Source organism: Chinchilla lanigera, unplaced genomic scaffold (assembly GCF_000276665.1).
Source record: "Chinchilla lanigera isolate Chin_1 unplaced genomic scaffold, ChiLan1.0 scaffold00028, whole genome shotgun sequence".
Classification (NCBI taxonomy): Eukaryota; Metazoa; Chordata; class Mammalia; order Rodentia; family Chinchillidae; genus Chinchilla; species Chinchilla lanigera.
In genome coordinates, this window is record NW_004955429.1 from 12,340,268 (window position 1) to 12,361,167 (window position 20,900).

The 20,900-nt window shown below is 35.5% G+C and overlaps 1 protein-coding gene across 1 annotated transcript; it reads left to right on the top strand.

Annotated features, from left to right (window-relative positions):
• Positions 1 to 9,408: 9,408 nt before the first annotated feature.
• LOC102017485 (vomeronasal type-1 receptor 90-like) lies at positions 9,409 to 10,317 on the top strand. Its single transcript, XM_005387246.1, has one exon. The coding sequence runs from the start codon at positions 9,409 to 9,411 to the stop codon at positions 10,315 to 10,317; it is 909 nt and encodes a 302-aa protein (XP_005387303.1).
• The last annotated feature ends 10,583 nt before the right edge of the window (positions 10,318 to 20,900 follow it).

Here is a 20,900-nt window from a genome sequence, read left to right on the forward strand (position 1 = left end):
TTCAGATCTTATTTACTGGTTTGTTTTTTTATACTACTGAGACAATAGATCTTTACACATGAGTCATTTATTACACTTATGAGTACGGTCTCAAGTCACATCTTTTACATATAAAAGACTCCATTTATACTTTTTATAGCTAAGTAGTACTCCAACATGAACAGATTCTTGGAGTTATACATTTCACAGCTTTTCAAAAACACTACAATGACATGTGGAAGGTTGTCTCATCATTATGTTGGTTGTTTCCTTTGCTATGCAGGTGCCTTTTAAATTCATGTGATCCATGTGCTGGTTCTTCCTGCTTTTTATCATGCAATGAAGATTCTGCTCAGAAAATCCTTGTCTATGCTTTCATCTTCAAGTGTTTTCCCTACTTTAACTTCCAGCACATTCAATGTTCTGTTTTATTATCTAGGTAATTGACCTACTTTGATTTTATTTTTGTACATGGTGAGAGATATGGGTCCTGCTTTAATCTTCTAAATGTGTATATCTAGTTTTCCTGGCATTTTCTGTTAAAGAGACTATATTTTCTCCAGTATATTATTTTGGCCCCTTGGTCAAAGAATAGATGCCTGAATATTCCTGAGGTTGTTTCTTCATTTTCTATTCTATTCCATTGATCCCATGTCTTGCTTTGTACCTGTGTTATGCTGTTTTTATGACTTAAGCTTTGTAATATATCTTGAAATCCAGGATAATGAAGCCTCCTGCTTTGCTGTTGTTGCCAGGATTCCTTTTATTATTTACGTGTGTTCTGATTCGATATAAGCTGTAGGATTATTTTATCTATTTCTGTGAGGATAGCTGTTATATCTTGACTGGGTTTCCATTAAATCTACATATGAATATAAGTAGTGTGGTCATTTTGGTCCTATTGGCCCTGATGAGCCAGGAACAAGAACTAGTTTAACATTTTTTGATGTCTTCTTCAAGCTATTAATTAAGAGTACTGTAATTTTAACTACAGACATGTTTCAATTCCTTAGTTAGGGATCATGTCATCTGAGAATAAGAGAGTAAGGATTCTTTTTCCCCCCTATACTTGTCTCTTTTATTTCTTTCTCTTGCCTGATTGCATAATGTTTTGATTACTATATTACAAAGAAGTATGAAAAACTCAGTGTGGCAGTGGATATCCTTGTGTTGATCTTGAACTTAGAGGAAAGGCTCTTTGTTTTTTTCCATTCCATATGATACCTTGGGTATGTTACTAATAAGTGGTTTCTATGAGATTGAGATAAGGTCCATCTGTATTTATTTTCTTCAGGGAGTTAACAGGAATGAATATTGAATTTGTGTATCTAAAAATATTGTGAGTCTTATCTTTCAAACATATTTTCACTGGCAATTAAATTTATAGAGAAAAATATTTTACTATTTCAGATATTGCTTCGTTTTTGCTGGTTTGCATTTTTCCAGACAGAATGATGTCTTGCTCCTCTTTTTTATTGTTTTTGGGTTTCATTCTTTGTAATGTTTGTTTAATTCAGTTCTTCAGCATTTTCAGTGTGACATGCTAAGACATGGTTTTCTTTGTCTTGTACATAGTATTCACTCAGATTACATAGTGTTCATTACATTATGTAGTGTTCATTCAGATTCTTGGTTGATATATTGTTAAGGCTTCACAAAAGTTTGTCTACTCTTTTGATATACTATAGTCCTCATTTTCATTTTTCTTGTGTCTTTAATTATAGATATGTTAGAAATTTTAATGACCCTCATGAGTTTATTATATTTTTAAACATTTTTCACTCTCTTTGCGTTTTGACATTTGCTGACCTGTTTGAAGTTGTTTTAAAATAGTTCCTTTGTTGTTACCAGTCACCCACTAACCAACCCATGTGAAATTTCCTATTGCACTATTACATATTTACTTTCCTATAGCCAATAAACTTTCTACACTTCTATTTATCTCCAGAAGAAAAGACATCTTCATCTTTTTTCACACATTATGTGTGCATTAGCCATTATTATGTTGACAATAGTTGTTTTAAACTACCAGCTTCTAATTCCAATACAGGCACATCTGTAGTCTAGATAAAACATTGTATTTTCTTTTGACTATAGCATATATTGTCACTTTTCATAATATATCTCATGAGTCTGTGTATAATTTTATATATAGTATTTTTACTTTTTATTCCAGATGTAGTGTAAGCCTTTCCTTGCCTGGTCTGGATGAGGGCTGATCATTCAGCTTCCTCATACCATGGAATTCACCATTGGCTCTCCCTCAACTTCACTCCCATTCCTGTTTCTCTGATTACCTCAACCCCCAAACTCCTTCTGTGCCTTTACTGTTCCATTTTTTATTTCTATTAACATTCACACTGAAATCTGTTTCAAACTTGAAAGATGAAACTAGAAGTTTGGAAATTAGAATATACAAATTACACAGCCAGAAATCGCCAGAAACCAAGTGCTCTGTGTGAGACAGGGAAGAGGATACCTGTCACAAGTTTTAGGCAGAGGAGTTTCAGAGCCACTGGGAATTCTTGGGTGGCACCGGGAATGTCTCACAATAGAGGAGGTTATCATAGGTTTGGAGTAATTTGCAATGGGATTGGACTAATCTAAACTTAGGATCAAAGGGAGAGATCATGGCAATGTCTACTTGATGGGACCATTCTGATCCCTCATGCAGATGTGTCAAGGGATCCTAGAGGAAAGTTTGAGCACAACTGTCCCTAGATGGCTAGTACCAGGAGAGAAGAGAGTAAGATCAAGAGACAGGTGAAGTGTTCCATGGGGGATTCTGTAGTTCTGTCATCCCTAGTGATATCTTGTCACTTTTCTACAGATGTTAAAATGACACACCTGTAGAAAGGGGCGCTAAGGACCTCCTTTCCTTAAGGCTATGCGGGATTTTCTCAGTAGCTCTAGCTATGCCACGTGTCCCCCTGGGTAAGTGCCGCTGTGTTCACAGAAGCAGCATCAATGGGAGAACAGGCTATGAAGAGGCTCCAAGACAGGCTATGAAGGAGGCCAGTTGGCTTTGTGCTGAGGTTTCTGTATACTCCAATTTTTGTAGCCATCAGCCATTAATTTGTGATTCTTAATTTCAGTGCGTTTTTCATAAGAAATTCTAAGTTAACTTCAGATAGGTGTTCACTTCTCTGAACTAACAGTTTCTTTGCTGTATCATTTCTCGAGTAAGATATCATCATTTTAGTCTGTAGCTTTTTTGTACTTGTATTTACAAGGCTTGTGAAAGAGGTAAACTGTCATTTTGCATTTTCATTATACAGACTCAGTTTTTCTTCTCTTGTTGGTATAAATTGACAAAACCCTTTGAATAAGTGACCTCTGTAGTTTCTTTTCTGTGTTACTTAAATTTTTTATGTGCTATGCAAGCGTCGTTTAAAGCATGAACTCTCAAATGGAAATTTTACTGCCTTTATGTAACCTATGTGTGAGCTTTTTCTCCTACAGAGCTATGTTGACACAGTGTTCATTTCACAAATTTCACATAAATGGTGTCAGCACTTAGGCTTGTACTCTGCCTCTTAGGAAATTTCATATCAGATAATAAAATGTTGTACTGAAATTACATGAAGAGTCAGTGGCTTCATTATGGTGGAGATTTTTCCTGTTTCTAGCTGTTACTGGAATATAGTACAGTAGAATTTGTTGAGGGGAAAATATTCATGTCCCAGGAATATTTTCTCTACTTTTCTTCATTTAAAAATATTGTTCTGCCTCATTTATTGTAGACATGCCCCAAACACTTTTATTACAGGAATGATTTAGAAACAAATATTTTCATCTCTTATGATCTCTAATTGTGTGTGTGTGTGTGTGTGTGTGTGTGTGTGTGTGTGTGTGTGTGTGTGTCTGTTGTTGGATTCACCCACTAATGGTTAAGTAATTTTGCCAAAAGAAAAATGTTAGCCATTTTTCTTTCTGGTTAAGATAATTTAAAAATGTGAAGACAACGGGATCTGAACTGTTTTGCAAAACACAAGAGTTTCATTCATTCTCTCTAGGGGTGAAGGGAGAACCTCACCCAGGGCTGTGAGTATTTGTGAGGGATGAGAGTTTCATATGTGTAATAAGGTGTCTCTCGGACTTTTCTATTTTACCCCCTTTTGGAACAGTAATTGTCTTCCCTTGACTCTTGGAAATAGAAGCAAGTATATTCATTATATCAATAACTATGGATAAATGAGCATCAAGATGTATAGATCAGCATCTTTCCAACTGAGAAAAGGTAACATTACTGCATTTTTAAGAAGTACACAGCTGCCATTCATGGACTCAAATAGTCCTCCGATTTTCTTCCTGTTTCTCCTGGAGCTGTACACTTCACAAACACTGTGCTCTGACCTTGGCCCATCTGTCCGGCTTGTGATGATTTTGCCTGCCCTGCTGGGTCTGCTTTTTTACCCTCTCTCCTTTTACAGTTTTCCAGCTCAAATTCTGACAAAATTGTATCATGTAGACCAATACTCCCACAAAAGAGGCACTCCCACGCTCATGGAGAGTCTCTGCTCCCAGGATCTTCTTCAGTTTCACCTTATAGTATAGAAAAGGCAATATTGATGGCTCTGATGGTGAAGGTGACCATAAGTACAGCAATTGCAGCCAAGGTGTGCTCTTTCATGCGTCTAAGCCTCCTGGCTAAGTTCTGAACATAAATCATATTATTACGCAGCATCTTGTCCTGTATCATATGCAGATTATGTTCATGTTGCCTATAAAAAATTAAATATGTAACCCCTCTCCTCACTGCAACTTGTCCAACTTGACCATAAGTGCCCAAATTTGGTGGGAGTCTGCTGAGCCCCTCCCTCCCACAGTATCCCAAGTCTCTCCTGACCTCTGGGTGTGGCACGTTCTTTGTTAGTTTCTGAACCGTCTGATGAGACCATGTACCACAGGTTGCCCCTGGTCACAGTAACTGCCAGATAACAGCATGTCTGTGGTGAGTCCCTCCTTGATCTGAGTATTACCTAGGTTTTGAACTGCGTTGCATTCCTGAGTCTCTCCCAGCCTTCAGTGTGAGTTGTGAGAGCTCCCGGTGGTTACTGGCTCGAAATGAGCACAGAAGTTTCTCTGACTGTTCCTACTGTACTTATGTTTTGTTTTTCATTAAAAGCTCATTTGAGGGGCTGGGGATTTAGCTCAGCGGCAAAGCGCCTGCCTGGCAAGCGCAAGGTCGTGAGTTCGGTTCCCGGTACCGGAGAAAAACCAAAAAAAAAAAAAAAAAAGCTCATTTGGATTATCTGTTCTTTTCCCCGATATGGCATTCAGAACGTGACCTATTTTACACTTTCTTCTGTGTTACTTTCCTCTTGAAATTTATTGATTCATTTATTTTTTAATCTGGCTAAGTCCTGGACATGGATCTTATCATTACTCATCAGTTCATACTACTGTGACATGCAGATTACACTGAGGGCAGCGTGCTTTGTCTCATATGAGAAATGAGACCATTGTGTTTGCTGTTTTGGAGACCAGGTTCTGTCTCAGCGTTGTCACTTCCAACACCCTTTGGGAGGAGTGTCTTCCAGATCATGCTGTGGATGGAAGCAGCTGCTGTCCTGGCCTCTGTTTCCAAAGCTGCGCTCAACCTGGCAGGTATGAGCTGGATGAGGCAAGGCTGGGTGGGGACACTGGTAGATAATCTGTGTTAGCCTATTTTCACATGATCACATTTTCCAGAATACTTTTTCTAGTGAAATATTAATACAGAAATAACTTTGTACATTTCTGTATCACATCTACAGGACAAAGTTATTTGGAGTGTTTTGCTAATACAATTGTGTGTGATCCACAAACTCTGGAGGTGGCTGGATGGTTGCCCTCATATTTGTCTCTTTCTGATGCTCCATGTGAATTAAACGCATGAGTGGATCCTCATGAATGCAGCACTTTCTTGTATTACAGCTCTGGAGATCACTCTTCTGCTCTAAGGAAGATTTTTCAGTTTCAGGTAAAGACCCAGGGGCCCCCTGACATCCTGAACGTTGTGTAAATGTAGAGCATATGCACAGATCTCCCACCTCAATCCTTCAGGCTTGTACAGCCACAGTTCCCTAAGCAATGGTAAAAATAATGTAGTTCTATTCCCTCCGTTTACGGAAGATTGAAACATGCTACTGGGCCCATTTTTCAAATTTTCTGCCAGACTTAATTTTTAAAAACAGAATGAAAACAAAGCATCAATTTTGCAGTAATAATATGAGGAAACATGTTTATGATATATGCTTTGCTTTTTCAAATATTTTTCATATGTTTTCCTTAAAGGTTCTATGTACCAATTGAATGGTATTTCTCTAAAATAGTATGAGATTATATTTATAAACTACATGAAATAGATGTGCAGTAAATTAAACTTTCACATTTCTAAGTGCATGAAAGACCAAGGGGACCACTGAGGAGTGTGCTTAGTTGCATCCCATGATCCACAAGAGTCCAAGAGCCCTGGCAGTCACCTGAGTGTTTTCTGATGTTGCCCCTCAGCAAATAACAGAAACAATCTTTGGGGTGGGGATTTAGCCCAGTGGCAAAGCACCTGCCTGGCAAGCACAAGGTCGTGAGTTTGATTCCTGGTACCGGAAGAAAAACAAAAACAAGCAAACAAACAAAAAAAGAAACAATCTTAGTTTGCTGGCTGTATAAATGGAGAAAACTTTTCCTTCCCTTTATCAATACTTTGGAGAAGATTAAGTTTTTCTAATTCTTCCTAGGGAATTTCAACTTTATGAATCAAAATTTGAATAGAATTTAGACCAAGTCCTCACCTCTGAAGACTTCAATGTGATCATTAGTTCATGGTACATAAATATTTCAGGTTCCCCTCAGTCACTTATAAAGCATTATGTTCTGGGTAACTGTGAAAACCTAGTCTTAATCTATGATGTTCAGAAGATTACTCTGAGAACGTTTCTGCACCTATGTTACCATGTTAGGGTCCTCAAATTGTATCTGTTAAAAGACTTGCTGTAAACCAAATCACAGCATCACAAGGAGATTTCCTACAAGTTGGTCATCACCAAATTCTTCAGTATAAAATTCATACCTGAGCCCATAGATATGCAGAAATGTTCCTTCTTATTTGAGAATAGGGTAAAGTTGTGGGCTAATGGTGAACCACATTGAACTTTGTAATGTTAGTCATTCATTTAATGAAAACTTCAGGAAAGAATCATAACAATTTCCTTAAAACTTTGTTGTATTCCTTATTCTCATTCCATATGCTTGTGTTGGCATGAAAAGAAATCTGTAATGTGTGATCCTGATCAAAATTACACTGTGGTGAATGAGTTGCTGGAGACATTTGTTGGTTTTTGGTGGGGAGGGGGCTTTTTTTCATTTTTTGCATTTTTGAGACAGGGTTTCACTATGCAGTTTAGGCTGGCCTTGAACTCATTTTATAGCCCAGTCTGGCCTTGAACTTGCAGTAAACCTTCTGCCTCAGCCTCTCAAGTATTGGGATTACAGGAGTGTGCCTCCACGGGCAGTTGATACACAGCTTTTATTGTATGGGTTTCCAAAATATATGAGCTGCATAATTGGAAATTTCCAAAATTGCGGTTTTAATTTCTTGGGTCTCTTTAGCCGGTATTATTGAGTGTAGTATTTTGTTATTCATTTCTCTTTGGTCTTTTCAGTACACCAGATAGATTATTTTATACACTATATCAAATTTCTCAAGGTATGTGTATGATGAACTATGGAGTAATAAGAATTATTGACACTCCACACCTATGCCGTGCTTGGCATATGTGTACACATAATATCTCCAGGAAAGAAAGGATATAATTATCCAGATTTGACAGGTCAGGCAACTGTTGCTCAGACATGCTCATTGAATTTTCTTTTTTTAAACTTAGATCTTATTGGTACAGTTTAGATATACATAATAACCACATTCATCATAGAGCCTTTGTACTTGTACATGATATAACTTCCTTTTTGCCCCATTCACCTATGCTCCCTTCAACCCCTTCTCACCTCCCCATTTACAAATCTTTGTTCCATGTTTTTCTTCTTTTTTCATATTTTTACTTTTCCTTATTTTCCTTTCCCTCTTTTCTCTCCCTTGCTCCCATCCAGATTTGAACATTTTCCTCCTATTTCACAATACCTACTATATATTTTGGTCCTTATTTACACTCTCAGGTTCTCACACCACAGAAACAATGTGGGTAGTAATTACACACATATGTCCAATTTATCACACTTAAGAGTATGTACACAAGTTTCATCCATTTTCCTAGAAATTCGTTGAATTCTTGACAATAGCCATTCTTTCTGAAGGGAGCTGGAATCTCACTGTTGCTTTAATTTAGATCTCCTGAATGCCCAGTGATTTTGAAGGTTTTTTCATATATTTATCTACTGTTTGTATGTCTTCATCTAAGAGGTACGTAGCTCCACTGATGCCCATTTTTGGACTGGGTCACTAAATATGCGGGTGTGATTCTTTTTAGTTTTTCATATGTTCTTGATATTAATCCTTTGTGTGAGGAACAGTTGACAAACATTTTTCCCAGATGTGCACTACATTTGTATATTGAATTCTTGAGATGAATATTAACTAGTCATGGGGCATCGTGTTTACATATTGCAAGATTCAATTTTCTTAAAAAATTTTAAGGATTTTTTAATCTATTATTTAAGATATGGACCTGTATTTTTCTTATTGAAATATATGAAATATCCTAAAAAGGATATTTGCAACCTAAGCCTAATAACTGAAAAAGGTTTTGACAACATAGTCATGCTTATCTCATAAAACAATTATGTATATTTTTCTGTGAGAGAGAAATCCTGCATTTGATAAAAGTCAGACCAGAGATGTAAACTGGAGTCTCTTGTGGCAGAACCTGCTGAGCAACATTTGTTCTCTGAGGGTTTGTTCTGAGAATAAATCAGAATATAGATAACACTAATATAACGTAACTGTGCATGGCTGACTCGTCCACAATTGTTCCATGGGAGGAGCTTATTTCCATGTAGGTACAGGAAATTCCCTTTTCCTAATTTTCACTAAAAAGTATAGAGTCCTTAGTATTTACCCAGAGCTTCCTCCACTTTCTGGAGACAAAAGAGCACATAGGACATTGTGCCTGATTTTGAAAACTAAAAGTTGAGACAAAAACAAGGAAATATCTTCCATTCTACATGAAAGTTTCTTTGCAGGGCTACTTTGGAAAACCAGAAATAGATTCATATCCAGCCACCAATGGGAAAGCCTGGGATGGTGGGAGGACAACAGCAATTCCAGGAGGCTGTGAGGTAGACCTGAGTTCTGAAGGTGGGAAGGATGAGTAGGGAGAAATCCACATGTTCTGGTGAAGCCAGTGTTGGTTGAGATGATGATGATGGTGATATTTCTGATAAATAATTTTCTTGCTTTTCTCCACAGACATTTATTGTTTGTTTAACCCCATGAAGATGAATAAAAAGAGAAAATTTCCCAGTTATACTGCCTTAAGAAACACAGTTTTCTTTGAAATCACCATTGGGATCTCAGCCAACACTGTCCTACTTATGTTCCACATCCTCACATTTCTCCTCAAGCACAGGCCCAAGCCCCTGGACCTGACTATCGCTCAGTTGGCCCTAGTCCACCTGGTGATGCTGGTAACTGTGGGCTTTGTAGCTGCAGACACTTTTGGATTTGAGAACTGGGGGAATGACCTCATGTGTAAAACAGTTATCTATGCAAACAGGTTGACGAGGGCCCTCTCCATCTGTACCACCTGCCTGCTGAGCATCCTCCAGGCCATCACCCTAAGCCCAAGAAATTCTTGTCTGGCAAAATTCAAACATAAATCCTCACATTGCTACCCATGTGGGCTTGTCTTTCTATGGATCTTCAATATGCTCCTGAATGGTCGCTTCTTAGTCTCTATTGGTGCCACCCCCAATGTGACCTCTCACAGTTTCGTGTTTATCACTGAATCCTGCTGTCAGTGGCCCATTAGTTACTTGTTCAGGTACATATTTCTCTCACTGGTGAATGTTCAGGATATCTCCTTTATAGGGCTGATGGCTCTCTCAAGTGGGTACATGGTGAGTCTCTTATGCAGGCACAAGAGGCAGTTTCAGCACCTTCACAGCACCAGCCTTTCTCCAAAACTATCTCCAGAAGAAAGGGCCACCTGGACCATCCTTCTGTTCATGGGTTTCTTTATGCTCATGTACTTTTTGGACTGTATAATTTTCTTATCCTCTGGAATACTGTTGAAAAATGACCCAGTTCGTCATTCTGTACAGTTGCTTGTGGGCAGTGGGTATGCCACAATCTCTCCATTTGTGCTAATGAGCACTGAAAAACGGATGATCAGGTGCTGAACACCCAGGCAAGAAAAGACAGTAAATGCTCAGCGATAGTAATTTCCCTTCGTATAAAGCAAGTACCTTAAATTTCTGTTAGATCACTGATATATATGAAGTTGTATGTTTAATTTGGAACATGTATTTTGATGTATTAGGTGACAAGTACATAATAGATAATTTAACACTGTAACTCTTTAAAGAAACAGAAGCTTCTGTTCTCATCTTATTCATAGAACTTGAACTCTTACCCAATGTCACACTCTAAATGACAGGCGTGATATGTCTTGATTCCTCTTTATTCCCTTTCCCCTCCCCTCCCTTCAACCCCTGTTCCCCTCCTCATTTCAAAGCTTTGTTTCCATTTTATCCTTTTTTTCTCATATTTTGTTTTCCCTTCCTTTCTTTTCCCTTCCCACTTCCCTAGTTCTCCTTTCCATCTGCAAAAACTTTTGCCCATTTCATATCTGTTATACATTTTGGTTCTTATTTACACTTTCATTTTCTCACACCAGAGACAATGCTATATTTACATATGTGTGTCTGATTTCTTTCAGTTAAGAGTATGGTCTCTAGGTACATCCATTTATCTATAAATATTTCAAGTTTATCCTTCTTTATGACTGAGTAGTACCCCACATCTTGTGTAACCATTCATCAGTTGACGGGCATTTGAGTTGTTTCCAAGATTTAGCCATTAAAACTGTGCTGCTACAAACATGGGCGTGCATGTATCTCTGTGTTATGATGCTTTTAATTCTTTTGGGAAGATAGCTGAAAAGGAAATAGCTCGGTCAAATAGGACCTCTCATCCTAATTTTTTGTGGAATCTGCACACTGATTTCCACAGTGGGTGATGCATCACTCTACATGCCCACCAACAGTGGAGAAGGGTCCCTTTCTCCACACAACCACTCCAGCATCCGTTGTTGGTTGATTTCTTGATAACAGCCATTCTTTCTGGAATGAGATGAAATTTCATTGGCATCTCTCACATGACCAGTGATGTTTAACATTTGTTCATATATTTATTTGCCATTTGTACTTCTTCATCTGAAAAGTGTGTTGTACCTCAGATATCCATTTTTGGATTGTGTCTTTAAATTAGAATGGTTCTGATATTTCAGTTCTTTATATGTTCTCAATATTAGTCCTTTGAGGAACAACTCATGAATTTTTTTCCCACACAGGTAATTAAAAGATAGGAACCGCTCATGGACGGTAAGTTCTACTCAGATAAGCAAATGCTTTAAATTTCTGTTGGCTCCCTGAAATATATGTAGTTACACTTTTTCTTTCAAGCACAATTACTTAGATGTACATGGGTGACAAGTAAGTAATAGATAATTTAACACTATAACATTTTTAAAAAAACAGAGACGTCTGTTTTAATCATATTCACATTAAACTGGAATTCTTACTGAGTGTCAAACTCTAAAGAACAGCATGTACATCACTAATTTTGTGGGGATAGACCATGGCCAACAGAAAGCAAGAAGAATTTATAACGCAACAAATTCACAAAGTAAATTTTGATGGGCATGTTGGATTTATCAATTTATATTCTATTGTTATAAACCATTAATTTTATGCTTTTAGGAATAAAGCAAGGATTCTTCAGAAATCCTAATGAAAATCAAACTCAAAAAATAACATAAATCATCAATAAACATGTTGATGACTTTAATAACTAATTTAATGGCACGTGTACAATGCATGTGTAATATAGTATTTTATCAAGTAACACTTTAACAATGGCTATGTACATACAAGTTTGGAAAATTCTCCCCCAATCTTATAACGTTATTTTGCTGTTAATTCACTTTCATAATTTAATAATATCAGTGAATTACAACAAGTGGTAACCAGGTTAATTATTCATTTCTTGGGAAAATCTATAAAATTTTATGTAGATCAATAATATATATATATTCAAACCTGAAACTACTGAGATGCAGAATATACTATAAATTTAAATCTTTAATGCTTTGTTTGAAATCATATCTGAAATAATGAATTTCAATTGTCTTTATGCCTTTTAATAATATGACAATTACACTATCAAATTTTGTTGTTTTTCTATTTTAAAAGTTGAATGCTATGAGAATATTAGAAGGAACACAAAATGCACACACGACATATTCAGAATTCCACACAGTGTTACTTTTTTGCATTTATTGTCAGTGTCTTTTGTGCCTGAGGATCTTTCTCCCTAACTTTTATATCAAAGTTAGCTGTAGGTAGTAGGAAATACTAGTCAATGTGAAATCCCCATACTATGAAATATGGATAAAGTCAAACATTTGTGTAAATACATAGAATGTATAAAAGAAGAAGGGTACATCCAAATTCCAAATATGAAAAATTATGTGCAACTAGAATATTATTACAACTGCAAGTCTGTACTGCTCTTGAGGCAGTCAGTGATAACACAGGAAACTGAAATTTATCTGATGTCAAAAGGCAAGTACAGAATTTTCAACAACAGATGGGCCAGAAGAACTGAGAGACAACACTAAGCATAATCTTTACTAAGATGTGGTGAGATCATGAATGGCAAATGAGACAATAAAGTTAATTATTCTTGCCTTGGATTTCGTAGTGTTGAATTTTCCTTCAAGCATGCTTGGGTTTCAAAATTAATACAAGCATAATATAAAAACTGGGCTCTTATTTCACATCATAAGATCATGAGGCTTTGGAGAGACGTCTAGAGACAAGCCATAATAATAATGAGAAACACGAATTGTAAGTAAAGAGCAAAGTAAAAATACATAACAAGAAGAACAGAGACAGATATTTGTAATTGGGAAGTGAATCAAGAGATTGTTGGTGGGTGGTAAGGAGGAAGAAAAAGAGAAAACAGGAATTAAGATGGGTTATGTACATGTAACAATTGTCTTGTAAACATCATGCATGGCAAACATGAAATAATGGAGAGCAAATTGCAAAAAAATGAGAGGAAAGTCAGAACAATCAATTCTAATCAGAGCAATTATCAAAATGAATGAAACTACCCCATTTAGAGTGACTAAATTCCAAACAAGAACTAGAAATTGTCATTCACTGCTACCAAATATGTAAGGGAGTAGAGATATTTGCAGAGATTTTGTGACAATTTCTTGCAAAATATAATATATTCTCACTACAAGAGCTCCAAACCATGCTCCTGGGAATGTAGCTAAATGAAATGACAATATAAATATAACAAATCCTGCACAGGAAAGATTACACCAAGTTGATTCATAAGTGGCAAAAGTTGAAAGCAATGAAGATTTCCTTCCGTAGACAAATGCACAAATATACCGCAGAACACGCAAATAAATGAAGTACTATTCAGCACTGTCAAAGACAAGAACTATCAAATCAAGAACATAAAAAGATGAAGTCATATTTCATGGAAATAATTTGAACAAACTACATAGTGTATTATTGCAAGTATAAGATATGTGAATAAGTCAAAAGTATGGACAGTGTATAAAAGTCAGTGCTTTCCTGGGGTTAGCATTGGAGATGTCACCACGTACAGAAGAGTGGTAGGGAAGGTAAACTACGTGATGGTAGATGTATGTCATTACACCATCTTCAAAAAGTTATGAAAGGTACAAAAGCAAGAATATGGTTATGTGTAAAGTATGGACTTTGGAAGAATGATGTAGGTTCACTGAATTAAAAAAATAAGTATAAAAATATGGCTGGATATTGCTAGAGGTAGAGGCAGTGCTCAGATGGACCAGGCACTTAGGAAATCTCTGAACCTATCCCATAATTTCTGTATGATCCTCAAACTACTCTATAAATAAAATTTATTTTTTCAAGAGAAGGATAAATAAAGAGTTTATCAGAGAAAAACTGAGGGAGTAGCCTGCCAGTATACCTACATAGAAAGAAGTGTTGAGTTCTTCTGAAAGAATGCTGGAACTAGCCGGGCAAGGTGGCACATGCCTGTAATCCCAGCACTCGGGAAGCTGAGGCAGGAGGATCATTGAAAGTTTGAGACCAGCCTGGGCTACAAAGTGAGCTCAAGGCCAGCCTGAACTGCATAGAGAGACTCTGTCTCAAAAAGGAAAAAAAAAAAAAAAAAAAAAAAAGAATGCTGGAACTTAGGACATATCTTAGGGGAAGCACATCCACCTAGCAAGAGCAATGCCCTGGGTTTCAGAAAGAATGTTGATTATATTGACTAGAAATTTATGACTTCATGAATAAAGGCAGAACCTAAGAGAAGGAATAAATATGAAGCTTTGCCATTTTAATACTGATTTTAATATTGTTAGTAGATTTTAATATTGTTAGTAGATTTAACAGAAATGAGTTTGTCCAAAATTTTAAAATCCACACTGTATTTATGGAATAACTATAGGTAAGAGAAATTACTGATAGCAATGATTCTAAAATCAGGAAGGGCCTAGGAATACTGGCAGGAAACTGCCCTACCAGTGAACTGTTATGGTGTTATTTGAAAGTAACTTTCATTGGTTGTAAATGAATATTTCACATTATAGGGCTACTAATAAAACAAGTAAAAAAATTAATAATAATTGATAAGTAATAAAACAATATAAAGTGCTTGATTAAATTACATAAGACAAAAAAATGAATAGAAGAGAAAACAATGAATATCACAACTATCAGTTGGTAGATATTCTCCCAATAACAATGAATATAACAACTATAAATTGGTAGATATACTCCCAAGCTTTCTGTTTGTGTATTGCTTTCTCCAACTGTGACCGCTAGGTTCATGTTGTAGCAACTAATATACTTTCCTTCAAACATTTTTCACTCAAGAAGCCCTCAAACCTGGGCCGAGGTCCCAATTAGGTGTAAGAAAGGCAACACTGTGAGCCAGACTTCTGGACAGGTCATTGAAGGGGAATAGATAACCACAATTCTCTAAGAATGGGTTGGAGCTGTCCTTGGTACTGCCAACTTGTAGGTGTTCATGAGGTTGGCAGCACAGAGGATAAGAGATTACTCAGAGTGGATGTCCAGCTCAACAACGGACAGCGGGGCTGCCTTAATCAAGACCCCTCAATTTGAGATAATCTCAGGAAAATCAACCCTGAAGTAAAGCTTCTATGACTTTTTATTGATAGAAGCAGGAAACAATGACAAAGGACACAAGGAGATCATGTAGGGGACAGAGGAAGGACAGGGGCGGTTACATAACTGACTCTGGTACACTTTAAGTAATTAATCAGAGTATGGGGAGGATGAAATCCAGAGCCTACGTTTCTTAAGACAATGCGTCTTGATTCTACTTAGACTGTGTATCTTAGACTTAGACTGTGTTAGATTTAGACTGTGGCTTTTATTCTTTAGCCATGCATCTGGAGGTCTGCCCCTGTGACTCCAAATTTCCTTTATCTCTGCATATCCACCTCACATATTCCTAATTGATGTGCATGTGTTGTAACCCGCTTGCATCTCTGTGATGAAGCCCACTTGGCCATGATGTATCATTTTTTTGATGATTCGCTGCATTTTGTTTCATTATCTGTGTGAGGACATTTGTGTCCATACTAATCAATGAAATTGGTCTATAGTTCATTTTTGCTTGAATTCTTGTCTGTTTTAGAATCAGAGTAGTCACACTTCCCAGGAGTGACTCTGTGAGTTCTACTTTCTTTAAGTTTTATTGAAACTTTTTGAGGAGAAATAGTGCTAAAGCTTCTTTGAGGGTTTTATAGACTTCATCAGTGATCTCATTCAGATTTGAGCACTTCTTTATTGATAGGTTTTTCATTACTGCTTCAATTTCACTGGCTGTCTTTGGCTTATTCAGGGTTTTTAAGTCTTCTTGCTTCAGTTTTGAGAATTTACAAATACCTGAGAAGCCACTCATTTCTCATGAATAGTCTAATTTAGTGGTGTACATGTTTGTGAAGCAGTCATTAATAATATTTTGTATTTCAGCAGTGTCCATTGTGTCTTCATCTTTTTCATTGGTGCTTGATTGCTTTGTATCTTTTCTCTCCTTCTGTTATTTACATTGGCTAGGGGTTTGTCTACTTTGGTTACGCTTTCAAAGATCCAACTCCTTGATTTGTTGATTTTTTGGTTTTTTTATCATATTAATTTCACTAAATCCTGCTTTTTTCTTCACACTTTCTTTCTACTAGATTTGAGTTTGGATTGTGCTGTTTTCCTAGGACCATCATGGACACTTTCAGGTTATTTTGATTGTTTTCTTTTTTTAAAAGGAAAAAAACCAGACTTTGTTCAGTGTGGTGATTCCTCAAAAAACTAGGATTAGAGGTCCCATGCAACCCAGCTATTCCCCTTCTGGGTCTTTATCCAGAAGAATTAAAAATACTCATACCACAATGATATATGTACACCCATGTTTATAGCAACACAATGTGTAATAGCTAAATATTGGAAACAAAACAAATACCCATCAACCATGGAATGGATGTATTTCTATAAATGGAATACTACTCTGCTATAAATAAAAATAAACTCGAGGCTTCTATAGGAAAATGAATGCAACTAGAGACCATAGTCAGAGTGAAATAAATCAGATTCACATGTATAAACATCATATTGTCTCCCTAGTGTAAGAAACTGAAAAAGTAAATAATATCCACAATGTGCAATAGAGGCTGGAGATATTGCTCAGTGACATAGTACCTGGTTGGCAAGTGAGAGGCCCTCAGTTTGATTCCTGGTAACAAAACAAAATAAACAAAATAGAGTAAAAAACAAAATGTACAATAGAAACTGTGAAAGGGAAAGAAATGGCTCAAAAGGAAAGAACAACTGGGATGAGGGAAAGGAGAAAAGAAGGAAGGGAAAGAAAACATGCATATATATAAATATATGCATATATATATGTACACAAAGTAGCTAAGATAAATATACTCCTATTTTCTATTAGTTCATTGAAAGGAATAGTTTGTGCTTCTATTATTTGTTCGATTTTGCATGCCTATGTCTTGCAATCTCAGCAATTATTTTGAAGATAACAATATGAAATATGATAACAATTGTTAATTTTCTATTATCTTGTTTTGAATTTCTGTATCATTGTTTTTATTGGTTTTTTTCTTTAAAAAATAGAATTTCAAAACAAGATAACAGGAAAGTAAAATAATTAATACATATTGCTGTTTTAGTTTTTTTTTTTCAGTACTAGGGATCAAACTGATGACCTTGTGCTTCTCAAGCAGGCACTTACACCACTGAGCTATATCCCCAGCCCCTTTTTTAATTTTTTAAAAGTGAATTAAAAGTAACAAAAAAATTAGAAATGATACAGAATTTCACTACACAAGATGATAGGAATTCAACAATAGTTGTTATATTGCGTATTGTTGTCTTCAAATTAGTTGCTCAGATTATCAAATATAAGCATGCAAAATTGGTCAAAAAATTAAAAAGAAGAAAAAAAATTAAGCATTAACTGTTCCTTTCAATAAACCAGTAGAAATCAGCAGTACAATCATCCCAGCTATCCTGTGCATATACATACATATTTTTTTCTTTTCTTCTTGCATTGCATACTGTTATTTTCAGAGCAGTAACTCAAGGTATATGATATAAGCATGAGATATTGTCCATACAATATTAGCACAAACATCTTTTCAATGAACTAAAAGATACTAGCAGAATAAATATCTTAAATTATATATATCTCAAATTTTATATATATAAGTGGTGCTGGAAGAACCGGCTTCCCACATGCGAAAGACTAAAATTAGATCCATGCCTACCACCATGCACTAAAGTCAAAATGAAACAGAGTCTAAATATTAAAAAAGAAACACTAAGTCTACTGGAACAGAAAATAAGTAGAAATAATGAAGATATAGGTGTAGACAGGGACTTCATGAACAAAATCCAGGCCACATGGGAAATACTACCAAGAATCAATAAATGGTGTCTCACTACACTGAAAAGCTTTAGCACAACAAAAGATATCACCAACAGAGTGATAAGACAACCCATAGAGTGGGAAAAAATTATGGCCAGTTATCCCTCAGATAAAGGACTTATGTCTAGAACTTATAAAGAACTGAAAAAATCAGGCCCCCATAGTTCAAAAACCCAATCAAAAATGGGCATCTGAGAGGAATACACACTTTTCAAATGAAGAAATGCAAGTGGCAAAAACTATATGAAAAAATATTGGGTTAATTTTCTGCTCACTCTCTTTTTGTGATGTTGGAATTCTCAGCTATACACTTCCTTCTTAAGACACAGTTCACTATGTGTCATAAATTTTGCAATGTTATACTGGCAGTATTATTTGTTTATAGAGCCTGTCTTACTTCTTTCTTGATTTCCTCGACTTCAGCCATTGTTTAGTTAAAGGAGTACTGTTTAGTTTCCATGGATTTGCATCATTTTTTTGTTTTTTTGTTACTAGTTTCTAAATTTCTTGTGCTAAGAGATGATAAATAGCATGATGTAATTTCACTTCTTTTATGTTTAAATTTGCTTTATTGGCAAGTACGTGGTTTATTTTTGAGAAAGTTCCACTTGCAGCCAAAAAAAATGTGTAATCTGTGGTAGGTGGGTGGAGCATTGTATAGATATGAGTGAAATCCTCTTCCTTGCAAGTTTTCTTCAATTCTGTTATTTCTTTTTGATTTTTTATCTAATTGCTCGGTGTATTTGTGACAGTGATGTATGAAGTTTCCCCATTATAACTGTGTTTATGTTTATCTGATATTTCATGTACAGTACTATAGTTTTTATGAGTTTGACTGCAATATCAATCAGTGTACATATTAATATTTGTTACATTTTCCTGTTCAATAGTACAATTGGCCACTATCTAGTCACTTACTTTGCATCTTTTCATCAGTTTTGGCTTGAAGTCCACTTTGTCTGAAAACAGCAGAGCTACACCTTCTTTCTTTCTGATAACTGTAGCATGGAGTCCTGTTTTCGATCCTTTGATTTTATTGTCTGAGCTTCTTTTGGGATTAAATAAGCTTGTTCTGTACAGCACAATGTTGAACTGTTTCTTGATCTCTTGTTCCTGTCTGTTACTTTATGTTGGGGAAGTGAGAACTTTCACAATGAGAGTTAGTACTAAAAAGTATTGACTTGTTCTTGTCGTTTCCATATTTTCTTGTTGCTAATTCCCTACCTTCTACTTAAGCTTTACCAGGTGTATTTATGATATCTGATACTTTGTCATTGTATCTAGGGTATCATGGAGATTTTTCTGTAGTGTTGCTTTGTTCATCATGAATTTCTTTAGGTTCTCCTTATCATGTAAGGATCTTATTTCTCCACCAAGTTTGAAAAATAGTCCTGCAAGATATGTCAATCTTGATTGGAAATTGCTTTCTTTTAAGACTAACACCCTTCACTGCTAGGTCTCCTGACTTTGTTTGTATTGAGCAGCCTTGTGTAATTATAATGTGTTTTCAGTTATAAGAGATTTATTGCCTTTTTCTTATAGCTTTTAAGGTTCTCTTTTTCTGTTGGGCTTCTGAGATTTTGGCTATGTTGGGAATTTGAAAAGGTTCTTTTCTTATTGTGGCTATTTGAGGTTCTATATTCCTAAATTAACTGCATGGCAAATTCTTTCAGCTTATTTAGAAAGTTTTCTGCTGTTCTTTCAGTAAACCTTTTTTTTTGTCATAGATACTATAGTCTCATTTTCACTAATAAAAATGAATCATTTTCTTTGCATAATCTATGAGCTACTGGATCCATTCTTCAAATTCTCTATTTTGATTTCTGGTCACTCTTCCTAAATGGAACCTGTGATTATTCTTACGTTTTTAAACACCCCTGTGTATTTAAGCGAATAATAGCCTATATCCAGAAGGAAGGTTTTCATGCTGACTAGTCCATCTTATCACCTGCAGCTAGCACACTAGCACTGTAAAATGTAGGGGAATAAGAATCTGAAACATAAAATATACCTAATATATTATAAAAATGAATGTTCTGTGAAAAATTCTAAAAATATCTTGTGTGCATTCTGTGTTGCTAGTAATATTCTTATAACAAAATACTTTTAAATAATTCTATTTCACTTTGTTAAAATGGAAATAACACCAAAATTGAGAGTGTAATTTTTATACTATTATAAAGTGTATAGAAATAATTGAAATTAATTATTTTCAGATATGATGAAAACAAAGAATTAAAGATTTGAATTTCTATAGTAAATTTAAATATATTTTTTATATATGGAATTTATTATTCATATAGGTTTATAGACTTCTAAAAATAATGGAAAATAAATTGCACTACTTACTACTTGGATTCACTGTTATCATTAAATTATGTCTAGTAAATTCAAACTATAGTAACTGATTTTCTAAATTTTATGCTGAATTTACCAAACTTGTATAACTATAACTAATATTACAGTATTATTTCATAAAATGCTAGTTATGTGGAAAAACATGTTATACATTAAACATATAATATTAAATAAGTTATTGGCAGGTATTAATCCAATTTTTCCAGCACCATTTATTAAAGAGGCTATCATTCTTCCAGTGAGTTTGATTGGCCCCTTTATCACAGATTAGGTGGTTGAGTGTGTTTTTGGTTGTGTCTGTTTCTTCCAGTCTGTTCCATTGATCCTCAGGCCTGTTTTTTAGCCAGTACCAGGTGGATTTTAT

What these genes read in the sequence shown, in the direction of transcription:
- LOC102017485 (XM_005387246.1), top strand. Translation starts at nt 9,409, where the DNA reads ATGAAGATGAATAAAAAGAGAAAATTTCCCAGTTATACTGCCTTAAGA.